This window comes from Phalacrocorax aristotelis, chromosome 6 (genome assembly GCF_949628215.1).
Source record: "Phalacrocorax aristotelis chromosome 6, bGulAri2.1, whole genome shotgun sequence".
Classification (NCBI taxonomy): Eukaryota; Metazoa; Chordata; class Aves; order Suliformes; family Phalacrocoracidae; genus Phalacrocorax; species Phalacrocorax aristotelis.
Genome location: NC_134281.1, coordinates 6,900,469 through 6,918,385, shown reverse-complemented (window position 1 = coordinate 6,918,385; position 17,917 = coordinate 6,900,469). Strand labels below are relative to the sequence as shown.

Sequence of the window (17,917 nt, the reverse complement as noted above, 5' to 3'; positions counted from 1 at the left end):
TTGCCTGCATTGGCTGGGGATGATAGGCTTTTGATTGCTGCAATGAAAACATGAACGAACAAAGCAGGGAAGGAGAATGGGAAATTTGGGGCAGCTGTGTCCCATTATGCCTCTTCCCAGCCCAGCTTTCTCTTGTGCTCTGCAATGAGCTGAAAAGTCTTGGGTTAAGGATTCCCTCCTTGACTCTGTATATGCTGCAGCTCAAGACCAGGGGCTTGGAGGTTACAAGGACATGTGCATTCTGCTCCATGCCCTCTGCACTGACACCGTTATTTTAGATGTAAATGGGAAGGTACAGAAATTTGCACTTCATTAGTATGTCAAACATCTTGGTATTCAACTGTGCCAGTGAAACATCTGAGCTCAAGTGGTTTCACCAGCCTTGCCTGGGTGGAAAAGACCATAAGCTCTTCTTTCCTCCTTGTTGGTCATCATCAGGTGGACGGGAACCACAGCTGTTTCTGGATGTCGTGCTGGTGGTACTCCATGAGGCTGTTCCCTGAGCAAAACCACTGAGCAGAAGGACAAAGTTTAAGCCTTCCAGATCTAGCAATAATCTTAGACTTTTCAAATTATAAAACTATACATTTAACGTTTAGATATAGACCAGACAGTGTCCAGTAATTTCTCAAAGACAGATGATGTTGATGAAAATAATAACAACCTTGATATAAGGGAGTTCCTGGTTCATGTTTTGAAGGGAGAAGTCAGATTATTAAATCCCTCACTCAAAACTTGTACTCAGGAGCCTCAGCATCTTCTGACATGGTAGTTATTGAGGACTTAGGGTTCTCTCACTGAGCTAGAAAGTTTCTCACAAGACCATCTCTTGGTCTGAGAAAGTTCAGCCATTAGATTTCTGTTCCAGTACCATTAATTCACTAGTCTTCCTCTCAGTCTGATCTGTGCTTGCATATCAATCCCTCAGAATGCTCCTTAAGTCTAAAATTCTGGTTCCAGTGTGGCTGAATATTGTTTATTGATGTGAAAAGAAGTATCGGATCCCCAAAATATTAACATATATATTCAGATGTTGAAGAGGCGATTTGTCCCACAGACAGAATTATACTTCCTAAATAAGAGGTGGTCTGTGATGCATGAGACACTGAGAAGGTGATTGCAATATCAACAGGGGAAATGGAGTAAATGAACTTTCCAATTATTTCGGTAACTTACCTGCTTGATAGGGTGTGTAAATTATTGTAATTTAATTAGATGAAATTTGTGTAAACAAATGTATTTTTCTAGATAAACCAATTTATCAGAAAAATAATTTTTAGATGTTTTCTCTGGATTTCTTTTTGTGGTGATTGAAATAAGACCCACATCCCAAAGCTATTATTGTAGCAACATGGATTTTCTGGCTGCATTACTTGTTCACAGATGGTTAGCCTTTGACATGGCAATGAGATTGTTCACTTCTGCAAGATGTTAGCACAGATCAATAAGAAAACTGTCTTACAGAGAGAACACCTGTTTGTCAACCAAGCCTGCCTTAAAGGTATTTCTGATATTACATTTCTGTTTGTTCAGTGAAAAGTCAGTAGTTTCCCTGGCCGCAAGGTTAAATTCCTTCCTTCTTTGTTAGTGTACAGTTTGATACAGGTAAGGAGAAGGCTTCTGCTGCAAAAAGAGGGAAACGCACAATTTTGCAGTGCTGGATTGGGCTTAAAATTAGCAGGTTGGTCTTAAAATTGTGTTCCACTTACTCCATTTTGGGCCATAGAGTATTGCAAGTGCTGGTTTAGTTTTCTGCTAAGCAAAAAAAACACTTTTGTCTCTCAAGTTTTAAAATAAATATTTGGTGACTGCTCCATCCAGGCTGTGGCTCATAGGAAACTTGGCCTCTGCCCATTTACCAGTGATACTAAAATATGTGTTATGACTGATGTCACCGAAGTCCAAGGCTTATAATAAAAAGGATCAGAAAAATTTGAAGGCCCAGGAAATAATGTGAGTGCAACTAGAAAAAATGTGAACTAATATATCTGGGGAAAAGAAGTGTTCAAGTATTAATGCTGGAAAATTTCTAGCTGCTACACTGGGAATGAAAAAAATAGGAAAGTGATGACATTTTCTCAAAGAGCAGGAGGTAATAGTCTCTTTCCTTGTTGAGAACACTACTGGAAAGTACAGAACGCCATTTCAATTAGATATGGCATTCCTCTTCCACTCTCAGACTGTTGGCTAGATTTTCTATTACATAGCATCTGTCTCTGTTTCTATCTAACCCTTGTTTTTCATTCCTTGTCTATCTCCATAGTGCCTACGTGCCTAAGCAGTAATAGATAAATGCCTGTGTATCAGGTAGTTTATACACAGATGCTCAAATATCTTTGAAACTTGATTAGCTCATGTTGGTTGTCGATGTTTTAGTTGACAGTACTGAAGAGCAGACTAGAGATAAATGCTGGGTTGGGAAAATAGGGTTTCCTCTCTTAAATGGAGATAGTAATACTTATCAACTTAAAAGAACAGAATTTTTATCCCTGTTAATAATAACATTATTGTTATATAGTGGAATCTTAAAAAACATCAATACCAATGATGTCAATGATGCAGAGAAGAGCTATAGATGTAATTAAGGTGATGGAGGCAGGCTTATGAAGAAAGATGAAGAGAAGCAGCAAATGCACAGCTTGGCTAAGTGGTGATAATGATGATGGGGGATGTGATGACTGTCTAAAATGTATCTGACATCTGTAAACATAGAATAGGGAATAGTTGTGTTCAGTTGGTCATAGCATTACAATTAGTGTTAATGAGGAAAACTGAGCAAAAGAAAACACAGAACATTTTTTTTTGCTGTTCAGCCCAATGGTAGATCACATTAAATGCTAGAATGGTATCTTCGGAGGATCCCCTGTTGCACCAGCAGAAGCCCAATTGCTTAAATAATGTGAAAATAAATTGAGCAAGATGCTCATGAGTGTGCAGAGGAAAACATTTTGATACTGGGAAAGGGCTGGGCAAGATGACCTCTTCTGCTTATAATTTCCAACACTCTATTAGAAAGAGTTGGCAGAGATGCCCTATTTCTAGTTTTCAGGTATTTATCATTGTTTTTTGTTTGCAATGAGAGCCCACTTTATACCCAAAATTATCCAAAACTTTCAAGCTTGGAAATTCAGGTAGCTGAACTGAGAGTTCAGAGCATTAGGGTAGTTTCTCTGGTGAGGCTCTCCTGGAGCTGCACACCCTGGATTCACATGAACCCCATGGAATGGCAGTTAAACCTGAGCTGTCTGAAGCAAAACTTCTGGGGTTCAATTAAGTAATGTTTTTCCAACCAGCTCGAAAGCAGACAAAACTGGACATGTGTCAGGATAAGTCTAAGAAGAATCCAGGGAAGGAGAACCGTTTGCATGCAGTGCAGCAATTGGTGCAGCATCTGCAGCACATTAGACTAGCTGCTTTTCCTTAGGAAGTTGCAGTACATCCATAAGAACCCATGCATAGATTATTTTTTTGGATGATTGCTTTAAAATATATTGTTTGGTTTATTTTGGACCAAAAGATGAATTTTTTTTTTAAAGTAAAACGTCTGCTTCGTGATCATAAAAGACACAGTTCAAGTAATTTCCAATTTGCTTCTGTGTCTGGACTTCAGTTTTCAAGACACTTTCCCCTTTTTGATGAAGAAATGAGTATTTCATAATGTTTCTTGGCTGTAATACTATGTAGGAAAGAAACTGGAAATCATTAGCTAAAGTAGTTGATTCACATGAATTATAACCTCCCCTGAGACATAGGAATTTTATATTAAATTGAAGTTTATTGATGTTTGCCAATGAAGTGTCAATTAAAAAAAAAAAAACACAATCAACTGTTTAAAAAGCAACTTTAATTAAAAAAAGCCTATTCTATATTCTCAGAGATAGTGTTTGGATGAATACTGGTCATTACCAAAAGTATACAGGAGAAAGAAAGAAAAAAAATGCATTTTCTGCCTGGCTTCTGTGGTTTTGGTAACTACAGAGCTCCAAGCACACTGCTACAGTTTAACTAATAAAAAGTAAATTAATATGAATTTCAAGTCAATGCTGTAACGTATCACACGTCACTTTCAAAGGCAGAAATTATTCGCTCACTAGACTTCATGTATTTCCACTCAAGTATGCAGCCCTTTTTATTCATATTATAAGGGAACAGAGTGAACTGCATTGCACAGGTATTCAAAGAAGCAGTACAAATCTGAACAGGAGCCAGATGATCAATTATTAGGAGGTAGTACTGCATTGTGTTGTTCACCAGGAGCTTCAAGGAAGACAAGAAAGAAATTGTCAGAAAGAGAAACATGCAATGCAGTTACAAAAAAAGGTAAAAACGTGGGGGGGAACCAGAATAAATCATGGTTAGAATTGTATGCTGAGAGCTGGAGCAGAAAGTCAGAGCAAATCAAGGTGACAGGAAATAAAATATTGCTCATCAACAGAAACAGGGAGGGGAGAGGCATCAAAACATGGAGACTCATGAGAAACAGGCAACTCAGGATAGTGACTATGGGAAAAAGCAGGAGAAAGGAGGTCTTGGGAATGTTTAAAGTAGTTTGAGAAAAGAGAAAATCAGTCAGTCCTGGTTTGTTTGAGATCAATGTCACTGAAACAAAACAAAAAGAAAATAAGAGGAACCAAAATTTATCATGAAATAAAATATTGCCATTGTCCTCACCCTTACAGTTTCGGTGAGGAGGAGGCAACCACCCTTGCACTAAGGCTTCCCATAGAAGTGACCACAATGAAGAGTTAAATTTTGAGAACAGTAAGGTCTGAAGCCCATGTCATCCTCTGCTTCCCTCCCTCTTCCTCAGACGTAGTTTAGTCCTGACCAGTAGTTAAACAGCTTAATCATGCTTAGGGTTGGATGAAACAGAGTTTTTTTGAGAGAGATTTTTTTAAGCTCATTAATTTATAACCACAGTATAGTAGTCTGAAAATTAAAATATTGCTGTTCACATATCCAGTCTGTAACATTTACTGAAGTGTTTGACTGCTTGAAGCTAAATAAAGTTCAGTAATGAGTGTGCTATAAATTCCTTAGGCTGGAGACTACCACATTCTTCTGCTATGGATAATGTATGCAGTGTAAAACACTTTCCATGAAAATCAACTAATTGCTTCTGTTCCTTTGGTTCCATTCTCTGTCCTTCCGTACTATCGTACAGTCAGTTCCTGGCAAAGGTATAATTTTCTACTCAAATGTAGGACCAGCTGCTGGTGGTCACGGTGTGAATGACTCTAGGAATATATGGGGTGGGATACTGTGCATGTGTGTCCACTTAAAAATAACTGAGAAACGATTTCTTGACATTGTTTAGCTGCACCAGAGTGTAGAATTTACTGCTGCTGCTCATGGCACACAGCACCTGTACAGTGACATTTTCATTACATATGATGTAACTTATGGTCCTTTGTTTTCCTTTTCGTGGATTTTGTAACACACGGTCAACCCCATTGACAAAAATGTTACTGCCTCTGAAGCAGGACAACTCATCAGTAAGAGATCCCATTCCGAACACCTTCACTTTGATGCCACCCTAACATCTCAGTTTTATACGATGGCCAAATTCTTTTAGCCCAGTTCCTCCTTGTTATTTTATTTATTGCTGTTCTTTGGAAGATTAATGCGGCTTCTGCACTGGGTATAATTCTCTATACCAGTCTGTCTATAGTATCTCTGCAATCCTAGCTCTTCATCACTGTACATTCTTTATGGATCACATTACTTTCACCACCCCTTATCTAACTACTTCATAAAAACCACCTCACATATTTATTAGGCATGACAAGAGCATTACCATAAGCTATGTTACTCTGCTCAGTAAACACATCATAGACCCTCCATAGGCTAATCACCTTAGTGGATAAAATAATCTCAGGATGAATTTTTCTGTAGCTATCATATCAAAAGACAAACTGTATAGAAAGCGTTGTTCTGCTTTTCCATTATTTTGTCTTGACTGAAGGCCTGGATTTTAAAGTTGATTATTGCTGATCTTGTTTGTAATCAGTAGATTTATGTATGAACATTTCATATTCATGATGAATAGGTTTTCAACAGAAACCATAAAAGTGTGAGATTTTTATGTATCATATAAAATAATAAAGGGTATGTTATGAGTGCAGTAAGCAATTTTGGGTCTCTTTCGAGATTGGTGGGAAAAGTAATAGAGTTTCCCAATCAGGAGAGTGGGTTGAAGATAAAGGCATTTAATAAAAGGATTAGGCAGGTTTAGAGATCTGGAAACATCAAGGTGCTTGGGGAAAGCCTGTTGGGCAAGAGCAAGACTCTGGCAGGACCAAACAGTGCTCGCATTTTTGATACAGAATAATTTCTAAATCCTTTCTTAGTAACTACTTCTCATGCACACCTCTATATTAATTTCCCATCTCTCTCATTTCTTATACTGTGCCTAAATCACGTATTTCTTATCAGCCTAATTATTCTGTCTGAAAAGAGAGTTATCCTGTCTTTCTTTCATTGTGTGCCTTTTCTAAGACTCATTTAACTTAACATCCATTTTTTGGATGCCTTTTCCTGGCAGCAGTTAGAAGAACAGCATTTTGAGGGCCCAAGAACAATATTCAGTGGTTCACCCAAATTCTGTTGCTAGGATATTTTCAGGCCTAATTCCACTTTGGATTTTCACTGTGCTCTGGCAAGGAACTGGATATGCCAGTACTGGAAAAGTTCATTTCTGTTCAGGAGCAGAAATATTAATTTCTCCACAGCTTTGTTACCTAGAAAATTTGTTCTGGGGAAGAATTGTGCAGCTGAAAAGCAATGATCAGAATAGCATAGTAGGTCTTTTTAATCTCTAGCTTTATACTGCTGCCTGCAGTTTAAGTTATAGGAGGAGCACTGCTTCAATGTAGGCATATTACATCTATTCTGCCCAAACTGGGGGTTTTTTATCCTCTCTGACAAATCAAATATTAAATTTTCCAAACCACCCAAGTGACTAAGGGCAAGATTTTTATAAAGATACGTCCAGATTTTATGCTCTGCCTTACTGGGCCTACATCATTTAGACCAAGAAATCCCATTTACAAGTGATATAGACCTTTAGGAGTGTCATATCTCACAGAAAGTCAATGAAATTTAGAGTCATAGTGCCTATTACTTTTTGATATGGAACTTATTTCTCAAAAATAACGTTCTTTTCTTTTTGAATTTTCAAAGTCCTGCCTCTTCATATACTTCTCTTAATGGCATTCCAGAGCTGTAAATCCCACCAAAACCTCTAATTTCTAACCTCCATTTCTCAAAGTTGCGGTAGGTTGATCTCCCTTTGAAGTAAAAAAAAAAATCTCAATAAAAGATCCCCACAAAGAGAACATTGAATTCTTGGCTGCCCCATGAATTACATATCTGCTTTCTGTAGTTCATCAGTACAAGAATGCTAACAGTACCTATTACAATCCACTTTCAACACTCCCTGTGACAAAAAAAGCAATCAAAGGTATGGGGCATGTGTATGGTCCTCTGCAGGCAGCTCTGCCTGCTTGTTTTCACTCTGCTGTCGATGAGGGGCAGCATGCACATACAATAGGTGTGATTTTCCCGTAAACTCTGTCCTTTCTTGTGCCTGTGTATACTGTAAAAGTGCATGCAAAATCATAATTAAAAGTACCCATAACTCTGCTTCACTAACAGCTCATCAGCATTCCTCTCCAGCCACTCTTGCCCTGTTGTCCTCTTGAATACTTCGGTCGACGCTGGTTATTGCGTTGCCATTTGAGATGCAATATGCCAGAGGCAGTAGCTACTAGAAGACTGTCTTGTTTTTCTGGATACCATTTTTCCTTTGATTCATCTTTAAGAATTTTTTTTTTTTTTAACATAAAAAACATGCATAAGAATAAGGTCCTGTGCAAATTTCTCAGGAGATCAATTTGCAAGGCTCTTTAGTAGAAAGACCTATTCTCTAGTGTGTATATTGGTTTGATATGGAAATACATAAGCCTGCCCTAGATCCACCCACATCTCATATACTGGTGTGCTCTGGGTTTTCTCTGTGAATTCAAGAGTAGAATCCATACCATTTCTCCTTAACAAAAAACCACTTATTTTCAATTTCTGTGAATAAACCAGTTCTTGCGGATCAGAGTCTGTTCTGGGTGTAAGTATAAGAATCTGTAAATCTCTCAGATAAGAAGCCTCCTGTGGCTGATGGCAGAGAGCATTAGTAGAAAACTGTAAAAGGCTACAAATCCATGTGCTAATTAGAGCTTTACATAGCCCTGCTTCCCCTATTATTCTGAATGGGTAATAAAAGACAAATGAAAAAACTAAAGTTAGTATTCAAATGAAATATTAATATTCTGCTGAACAAAATATTTTAAAGATATTATTTTCTTCTACAATTTATTTTTTTACAATTTTTTGTGGAAAAGTTTGATTTAATGGAAATGGCCTTTTCTGTTGAAAATGCGCTTAGAAATTTAGCTTATAGCACCGTAAATAACCAGAGATGCCTGTGCTGAATGCACATTGCCCATCTTAGGTTTTGAATTCTGACTCTAGAATCTGTCAAAACTTTGGCTTAGTATGAAATTAATTTCCATCTGTAGCTGACCTGCTTTGTCCAGCAGTCCTCCAGACTCTGACCACGTGTGCAATGGGTCAGCATGAACGAAGACAATACATTTCTGGTCTTACTAGAAGTAGTAGTGTTGTATCAGTGATACAGAAATCAGGGCCTGAACTGAATGGGAACATTGCACCACCCACCAGGAAAGAGGCCCATGGGCTCCCAGGTGAGCTGTGACCTCCATGCATACTCTTTTGCATGACCTAGACACTGGAAGAAGCTCAATGTGAGTTTGAAATGAACTGCAATGTGCAAATCCACAGGAAACCAGATTTCCCTAGCCACACTCCTCACGGAGCTACTTGTTCTGGTCTTCTGTAAACAAATACCACTTCCTTTCGAGGAGGTACCCTGTGTCTCTAGAACCCTTTCGTACCAACAACATTCGAGAAAATAACATCTCAACCTAAAACTTAATGGCCCACAGTGGGAATCGCTTTTGTGGCTGCAGTTGCATAGAGCCTTCCCAAACTGAAAATACTATATATCCCACATAATGAACAATGGAAATACTGAATATTAATGAAAATATAAATTTAGGGAACAGGCCACAGTAGTCTATTCTAATCTACTGGGCATAAACAATCCAGTATGCAACCAGGAGGCTTGCAGAGCATGTGTGGTGCATTACAAATTCCCGTGGTTACTGTAACTCCATATATAATGAGTAGCCGGTGAATCTATTTGTATCAGTTAACATAATGGGAAAGAATTAAGTACGGCTTAATGCTCACATTTTATGCTTGGGTCCATTTTTTGATGGTACCTTTGTGCTACTTAAAGATCACAGGCCAAATTCAACTGTTTTGTAACTTCATTGGAACCGAGGGCACTCTGGCACCTGAGGAGCAGTTAGCCTTGACCTTATAAAAATGTGTAAAAACCCTAATCCCCATCTGAATGCTCTGCAGCCATTGTCACTCTCCATGCGCATAAATGCACACTCCTCTGTGTGCGGAAAAGTGTGTTGTAAGCTTGATCCTTTTCCTTGTGGAGCAGACACAGAGTGTCAGTGGATTATATGCAAAACAAAAACTGGAGTGTAATTGTACTGCAGCTATGAGGGGTCTTTTATTTGTTCACTTACAAAGTGGCTCATGGAGTAGCACGGGACTTTGTTTTCCTATCTGTTACATATTCCTGTCAGAAGCAAAAACATTATTTTGTAAGTAACATAGTAGTGGCTTATTATTTCTTAAAGTATAGTATAGTATTTTCCCCTAAGCGCAGTATAGTCTGTAGTTCTGGCACATTAGCTGGCATAAACATTTTGATTAAAGCTTATGAATGTATTAATTACACCTGGGAAGTTTCCAAAGCTTATTCAAACTGCAAACTCTTCAAACTGCAGCCCCAAATCTGGATTCTTTCTATTAAATGTAAATACAGCTATCACAGATTTGCCTTTTCTTTCTCTAGGATGTTTGTATAAAGACATGAGGTGGCAAGGGTGCAAATTTTTTTACCCATTAGTTTCTGTGAGCACTTTTTCAGGAAGTCTTCAAGTGTCTGAAGAATTTTTACTGTCATGTTGTTAAATATTTGCTTGAAGTCTAAAGAATTTAGTTCTGTTTAGAGTTTTCTCTGATCTCCTAGGTCTAGCAACACCTGCGTATACTTCAACATTTATCAGAATAACATATGGGTATATGACCCCAAACAAGATGATAACACTGGAAGATAGGCTGTCCAGCTGAAGCTGTGTAAATAGTCCTAATGAACTGTTTGGAAATGTTGACAAAATTGGTCCATATAATTTCTTTTGCTCGTATTCCCATGGTGGATTGCTTATGTGTAACAGAGGGCAGAATTTGACCAGCAACGCCTGTGGAGTTGTTTGGGTATCACTAATTTTTTGCAAGAACTTTAACATGTTCTTACAACAACCTTCAACTGTATTGGGTTACCTGGTGCATTGATGATGAGGATCTGAATTCTAAAATCGCTGTGCGTATGACCCCAAAAAGAAAGGTATATCTTATCTATCAACCGTCTGTGCCTCCGTCAAACAACCCAAGAATTCTCACCTAAGCGGTGCTTTGCTCATGCATTCATGCACACATGCATTCATTATGACTGACCTGCCCTAGGAAGGTCCATTAAATGGAACTCATTTCAAGCACAGATGGTCCTGAATAGCTTAATGTCTGCCTGGTGGCCAGAATAAGTGAATTCTTGATGGCCTTAGACTTCTGATCACATACATGCAGCCAAGGAGGAAATGAAAACATGTTTATCATTTTGATAAACAACCTCTCTCATTGCTGCAGGATGCTCCATGTAACTCAGAAGAGTCAAATACTATTAAATTGTCATCACTGTCAAAGAGAGAACATATAAGTTTTGCTACCTGAGTCATAGTTAATGACTTCCACAATGTATAACACAAATCAGTACTGCTGTTTGCCTTTTTTATGTTTGTTTACTGATAAGTTCAGGCTTGGCTAGAATACAGAGGCGAGTTATAATTTTGAAGTGCAAAATATGCTTTTATTATTACCTCTCAGCTAGAGATATAAAAAACAGAGATGACTAGAAGATGGCTTTTTGGCTTCTGCCAGGCATGCACTCAGACCCTATAGATGATTAGATATTTTAAATCACAGCCACCCACAGTAGGCTCATACTTATGATAAAATATTTCACTCTGTGGTGTGTAAACTCAAGGTGACTTTATAACAGATACAAAAATGAACATAATTTCAGGAGTTTAGTGTCCTCCAATTAGAAATAAACCATTTGCAGGAGTAACAAACTCCCTGTTTTACAGTAGGAATGATGTGTAATTTCTACAGTTTCATATTTTAAGCCTATGCAAAACAAAGACTTCTGAAAGGTTAGGAAATATGAGCAGAATTGTAATGCCACAGAGAGTTGCCATCTTCAACAGCCCAGAATCCTTCCCACCAGTCAATTCTGTCCCTTTTGCTCTGGTAGGCATCACGTTTCCTTCATGCACAGTTGAGGGCATCCTGTGAACTGAGCGCTCAGAAAGGCTCAGCTGTTCTAACTATCGAGTCCTGCTGATGTTTGGTGTGAAGAGGATATAAGTCATGTTAGGGCATTTTCATGTACCTCCAAAGCTTCTTGAAGAAAGAGCAAAGCTATTCCTGATTTGCAAGTTCCTATTCCATATCTAATCATTTTCTGTTTTTCTTGGGGCAGGAGGACATTAAAAACACATAAGCTATTTTTCTTGCCATACAGCATTTTCTTGGATAAAGCAGCCACTCCATGAAATGTAACTAACAACAAACCATTCAGAAGACACTTAGAGGATTTTAGGGACCTTTCCTCTCCTTTTAAGATCAATGGCAAATCCCCTATTGACTTGAATGAGTTGGATGAGGCCGTTATTGTGGAAACAAAGCCAGAAGCTACCTTAGCTCAGTAGACCATAAACTTCCCCCAAAAGACATTTCTGTTCTTTGTGACAAGGATTTAAACTTTTGCTGCACTCACAGCCTATCAGGTCAATAATTCACATTTTTTCAGGACTCCTGGCACCGTAACATCTCACCAGGTCTTCCCATAATCTAGAAGAACTGCTGAGAGAAAATCACTGGCTGAGGAACAGAAGATCCTCTGATATTGGTATTACAGCATTTCTTGGCGCATTCCCTCCCCTCACTCACCACACCCACCCCCCCACCCACCCCACCCCCCCACCCCCCAAAAAAAAAAGCAGTTGGAAATTAAAAAAAAACCACGGAATAAAAAGGTACATCACACATCCATCTGAACATGTTGAATGTGTTACATTTTTATCAGTGGAAACTGAAGACTGATTCACGTCCCTCTCCCCACTCGAACTTGTTTCCTCACTGTACAGCTAAACTAGAGATTTAAGCTGAACCTCCCCCCACCCAGTATATTTGTGGTATACATATTTCTATGACGAATGTGATCGAGTGTGATTTTTCAATGAGGTTTTTTCCTAGTCTCACTGTGTCCTTTTGTATTTGTCTGGGTACCTTTATTTTTATTTCATATATGGCTTTTTAAAAGTGTAACATGTACATGCATGGTCGCTAAAATACATACCAGCAAAACACATCACATGCAATGCTATCCAGTAGTCGTTCATAGGCTAAACATGCTTTAATGGAACAACCTGATCCCACATAACAAATTTTCCAGGAAAACTGGGTGTGTAACATGCATAACTTTCTCCATGTGAGATGGATTTTTTTCTTCTGTGTCAGCACTGGGAAGTGTGTTTTTATTACTGTTGTTATTATTATTATTTGCATTACATTTATAGCCCATGCAGATAAAAGTTCCAATTAATGTACTTAACTGGTGGTAAAAAAAGTGGTTTTTCATTGCTTTTATAGTTTCATTATGTTTTGCTGCTCCTAAACAACTCTACACTTTGAGTTAAATTCTTTATTGCTGCAACAACTTGAGCTTCCACATAATAATTAAAGGTGTTATAAAGCTCATCCACCACAACCCATTATTTTGAACCGATAACCAAATAAGCAAGACTAGCTCATGTGGTGATTAGTACTCATACAGCAAATTAACAGAGAAAATTAAGCATTTAGCTTATTCACAGGTATTTACCACACAGTCTATGTAGTCCAAAATTAGAAATGTTTATTACTACATACATTATCTTTATTGTTAAGGTTGCAATCAATAAAATCACAAATCTTTCTTCTCTTAAGGCATGACCATAAGATGAATTAAACCAATGAGAATCTTTTCGTTGCTTTCAATATGATATGGATGGGAGAACAGGGAGTTTATCTGACGAATTCCTTCATGGAAAAATACAAGCATTTTGGACTGAGTTGGTTGTCACAATTCCTCTTACTCCTAAGAGACGCTTAAAAGACCGTGTGTCAGATGGTGGGTTTCTGAATAATTGGGATCTCTCTTTTGTGGCACCTATTGGCTTTCAAAAAGCTTGTGTCAGCAGGCCAAATGCACCTGATAACTAATACATGAAGCAGCATTTCTCTCCAGATGTCTTAAATATTTACTGCAGAGTTAGTCTCGTCTCATCCTTGCAAACTCCTCAGTGCTTAACCCCATGACCACGCAACCTAAGCTCGTTTACCCTAACATTCACAGGCTTTCATTCGCTGACTCACCCTGGAAGGTCAGTGCTTTGAAAATTTAATATTACAAAACGTTTTCACACTTTGTAGAGCCCCTGTTCACTGGTGATAGTTGTACCACTTAATAGTGTGGGAACACCTTAGGGCACACCACCATATGACCGTAACAGCATATAGTCAAGGGAGATTCCTCCCTGTCCGTCCACCCCAGTGCTTCACTACAGAAATACCACCTTTGCAGGATCACTAGGTAACAGTTCTCACTCCCGGGAGGGGAGATGCCACTGGACTCCCAGACCGCTTCCTTCTTCACAGCCAGACATGGATCAGCATCTCCACATTGATTATTCTCCTACTGGCTGCAGGGTTACTATAGCGTTCAAAAGCTTCCTAAGTTGTTTCAAAAAGGAGAGTGAAAGCCAAAGGTAGGAATAATGCTTTTTATGCTATTGTAAAAGCAATGGTACAGTTAGCGTTTCGTAACGGTATAAAGTAATAAGGCTTTTTAGCAAAAAAAAAAAATCTTACACACCCTGCTCTTTAGTAGGCTGTGCACGATATTTTGTGCTAAGTTTAAACAAATCCTGCCAAATTTATGCTGCAGTTTCATGAAGTAGCCAAATATCTGTGGGAACAGGCTGGCACTATTAAATACTTGGTGATTATGAGCTAAATACAATCCGAACTGAGGAATCAAGCAATTACTTGGTCAGTGCATTAGCCCACTGCGGTGTCTCATCTCCTTGTACTGCACTGCTAAGGTGAATGGGATTAATACACTTGACACTTCATTTCTGTGCGTAACATATGCCACAAACACCAAGTATTCATAAACCTTAAGCCACCGCCTATCTGTTTGTCACTCCTTGTGTTCTCCACCTAATCAAGATATTGCAAATGTTCATAAAGAACAATTAGGGAGAAGACTAATTAAGCCTCGTGATCTTGCATAATGGGAATGTTTCCTGCCCTTAAAACTGCCTATGTAGTGAGTGGGGTAGCAAAGGGAAGTGCTGTTGGACCACCCTGTAATTTGCGGAAGCTAATTGTCATTCCCTAAAGGCTGAGTACTGGTATGGAATCACATATTTGGAGAAAAACTTATTTCTAGATGGATTCCCTTAGCCCCTGTCCTTGTACAAGATAATATCTGGGGGAAGAGGCCTCCAATATTAGAAGCATAAAATCAGCCAACAGTTGTTGCACATTTACCATAGTATGTTACCTAAATTTCTTCAGGCCTGGACTTTGACACAGTCATTTTTAGGCTAAAAATTCTGCTGATGTCAGAGTAGCTTCTAATGTGAGACAGGCAAGCTATACCTACTGTAGAGGGACATTTATCTGCATTTCCTATTAAAACTGAAGTATTGGAGCACCTGGCTTATTCAGGAGCACACCTAATGGGAGAAATATGTTGTATAGAAGCCATGCAGAGACACAGACAGGAGCACACCTGCGTGCTTTGATTAGCCACTGCTGCTCTTCCTAATCAGAGTGTCAATATTCTCTTTTTCTTTTTTTCTTTTTTTTCTTTTTTCTTTTTTTTTTTGCCAGAAGGAGGAACGTGTGAAGTTATAGCAGCACACAGATGCTGTAATAAGAATCGAATTGAGGAAAGATCACAAACAGTAAAATGCTCCTGTCTACCTGGGAAAGTGGCTGGGACTACAAGAAACAGACCTTCCTGTGTTGATGGCAAGTAGCTTCTCCTGTATATATGTCTCTCTTTGTGTACCACCCAGTAAATAGCTTTAAGTCTATAGATTATGCATAGGAACTTCATTGTGTTCTCTATTTAACAAAACAGAAAAATCTATAAGCATGAGCATACTTTTACACCACCTTGCCTTCTACTTTAATGCATGGTTCTGTGCACATGGGTCACATTAAGATCTATGCACAAAAATAAGAGTACAGCATTCAGTACAGGTACGTAGATAAGTTTAACAGATTCTGTGGCAGGATCAGGCCCATAATAAATAACTGGACAAAATTTTCCCTGGTGTCACTTCGCAGGGCCCTCCCAGTGCCACACTAGTTTTGATTCATAAATATTTCAAAGGACAACAGCCATTCATTTTGATTTAATTAACCATTTGAAAAGTCAGTGGCAAAAAAGATAAATGAATCCTGGGGTCTTGTCCTGCAACAAACATTATGGAAAGCTAGGAAAAAATCTTTGTCTTTGGACATCACTGGTGGTGTTTCTTGTCATGGGGATTTTTCTACTGAAGGAAAAACACCATGTTATTTGTGTCTGGGTTCCATATCAGGTCTAGGTCCACAGGGTTTATTCCTCTCTGGGGCTCCTCTGCCACCATTGCGAGGAGAGACCGTGCAGTAATCAGGGAGAGGAGAGAGCCGCAGCTTGGAATTGTGTAGCAAAATATCAATCACATAAGAAGATGGGGAGTAAGTGGTACTAATCTTATTAGTTACCTTTCCCTAACAAGCCATTCTGTGTTGCAGAATCCCTCTGTGCAGCAGCTGTGTGAGACAGAATATCTCATGAAAGTTCCCTGCTACTCTTTATGGTTAATGTCTGGCGTCATCATTTATACCACCCCACAGCCCAAAGGTGCTTCAAAAAGCCAGGGGTCATTTTGGCTAAAGTTGAGGTGGGGACCTCCCTGGTGCTCTCTTCATCCTTCCTGTGGCTGGACGTCCAAGTGCGGTGGCTTAGTTGCAGGCTTTGGAACCACCCAATATTTCCTCTTTGGGTCTGTTGTTTGGCGTTCAATTTCCCCCCAAGTGAGTGAGAGGGGGGAGCTGTACAAGCAAACATTGGGCAAAACAGTTTCTTGTGGGTACCTTCCCTCAATCACATGCTGCAAAGGCACTAGTAAGGGAGCAGGGGCTGCTCCAGCTGTACCCCAAAGTTAGACAGGAGTATTGGTGGGCATAGTGGACTGTGTAGACAAAGCTCTGAGGTGTGCACATTCAACGCGAAAAAGGTGAGAGATTGGGGGTGCCTTGGAGGGATGGGAACCTCACGTTTTCTTAGTATTAGTGGTGTGTACATATCTGGTTTATATAATAAAGATAGAAAGAAAATATCTTATTGTTTCAAAACAGCTTTTAAATTTTTAAATTATGAGGTGGTAATTCATAGCTTGTTACAGCGGGAATGTGATTCAGCTTCTGAACTCATGACTAAAACCGTGTTATGAATGCACCTGTGAATGATTACTGTTTAATCTACATTCTGTCATTCTGTTATTGCTTAATTACCTTGATAAAAAGAAGCTTTTCTTTTCTCACATGTAAAGAAACACACTCATAAAATCATAGGTGAAACCTACAGCTGGTCTTAACTAAAGATCAGTTGTACAAGCCTTGAAGAATTTCATGTTCTTCAGCAGGTCATGAAAAACAGAGGCACCAGATAGAGCAGAGAGACACCATTAATTCAGATCTTATAACTCTGTTCAGAGAAAGGGAGCTCAAAGAATGCTGTGTTAAGAATAAAAGTCAGGTGCAGGTGTGGACTGGAACCTAATTGCTCTGTCAGGATTACAATAAAAAGAAATGTTATTGTCTGGAATTGTGAAAGGAGTAAGGATAAAACAATGGCTAATATAAAAGTGCAAAGCTAGTCCCATTGAAGTCACTGGTAAGACTCACAGTGACTTCAAAGCCAAAAAACGAGAACTACAAAGGAATGTCTTCCCCTTTCAAGTTTAGTTGTTATAGTCAGCCCATAGTGTCTTTTGTAGATGGCTGGTGAACAGTTCAAAAGCCCAATATGCTGCTCCTAAAAAGTAATAGAAGGGGTATTTTCTTTGGCCTTTGTTTTATCCCAGACTTTGCTTTGTGACTTTTGACATAGTGACCTAAGTCAAGACTTTGACTTATTTAGTGGTTCTGCTCTTGCTAAGCCAAACTCTCAAAACTTCCCATGGGAGTCCCATTGATACAAAGATTTGGGATTTGCTGTTTCTTTTGTACATGAGGACGTTTCAAAAGGTCACCTGCAACTTTTTTCCTTCTTTACCTTCCATATTGAAAGGATTAAGACTATTTAATCTCACACTGGGTTTTACACTGTATACTGTTTTAAGCCATAACCTGTCACTAAGAAACCTTGCTTGGGTCCATTAATTAAAAATCCATGGGTGTTCAGGTACAGCAGTATACTCACACCTGAACAGACTGATCACCTTTGAGAGGTGACAAAGACTGGGAAACCCCATGTTAGCGGTTTGACTCCCATCTGTGGCTGATTGCCTTGAGCCATCTCTGCTTGGTGGCT

At 38.9% G+C, this 17,917-nt stretch overlaps 1 protein-coding gene across 1 annotated transcript in view; it reads left to right on the top strand.

The window, feature by feature from the left end:
- The window catches only part of TAFA1 (TAFA chemokine like family member 1), a 234,241-nt gene that overhangs the window by 167,016 nt on the left and 49,308 nt on the right, over positions 1-17,917 (top strand). The window contains exon 3 of the mRNA XM_075095709.1: positions 15,220-15,360. Within this exon, the coding sequence (XP_074951810.1) occupies positions 15,220-15,360 (141 nt within the window). The remainder of the gene's footprint in view (positions 1-15,219; positions 15,361-17,917) is intronic.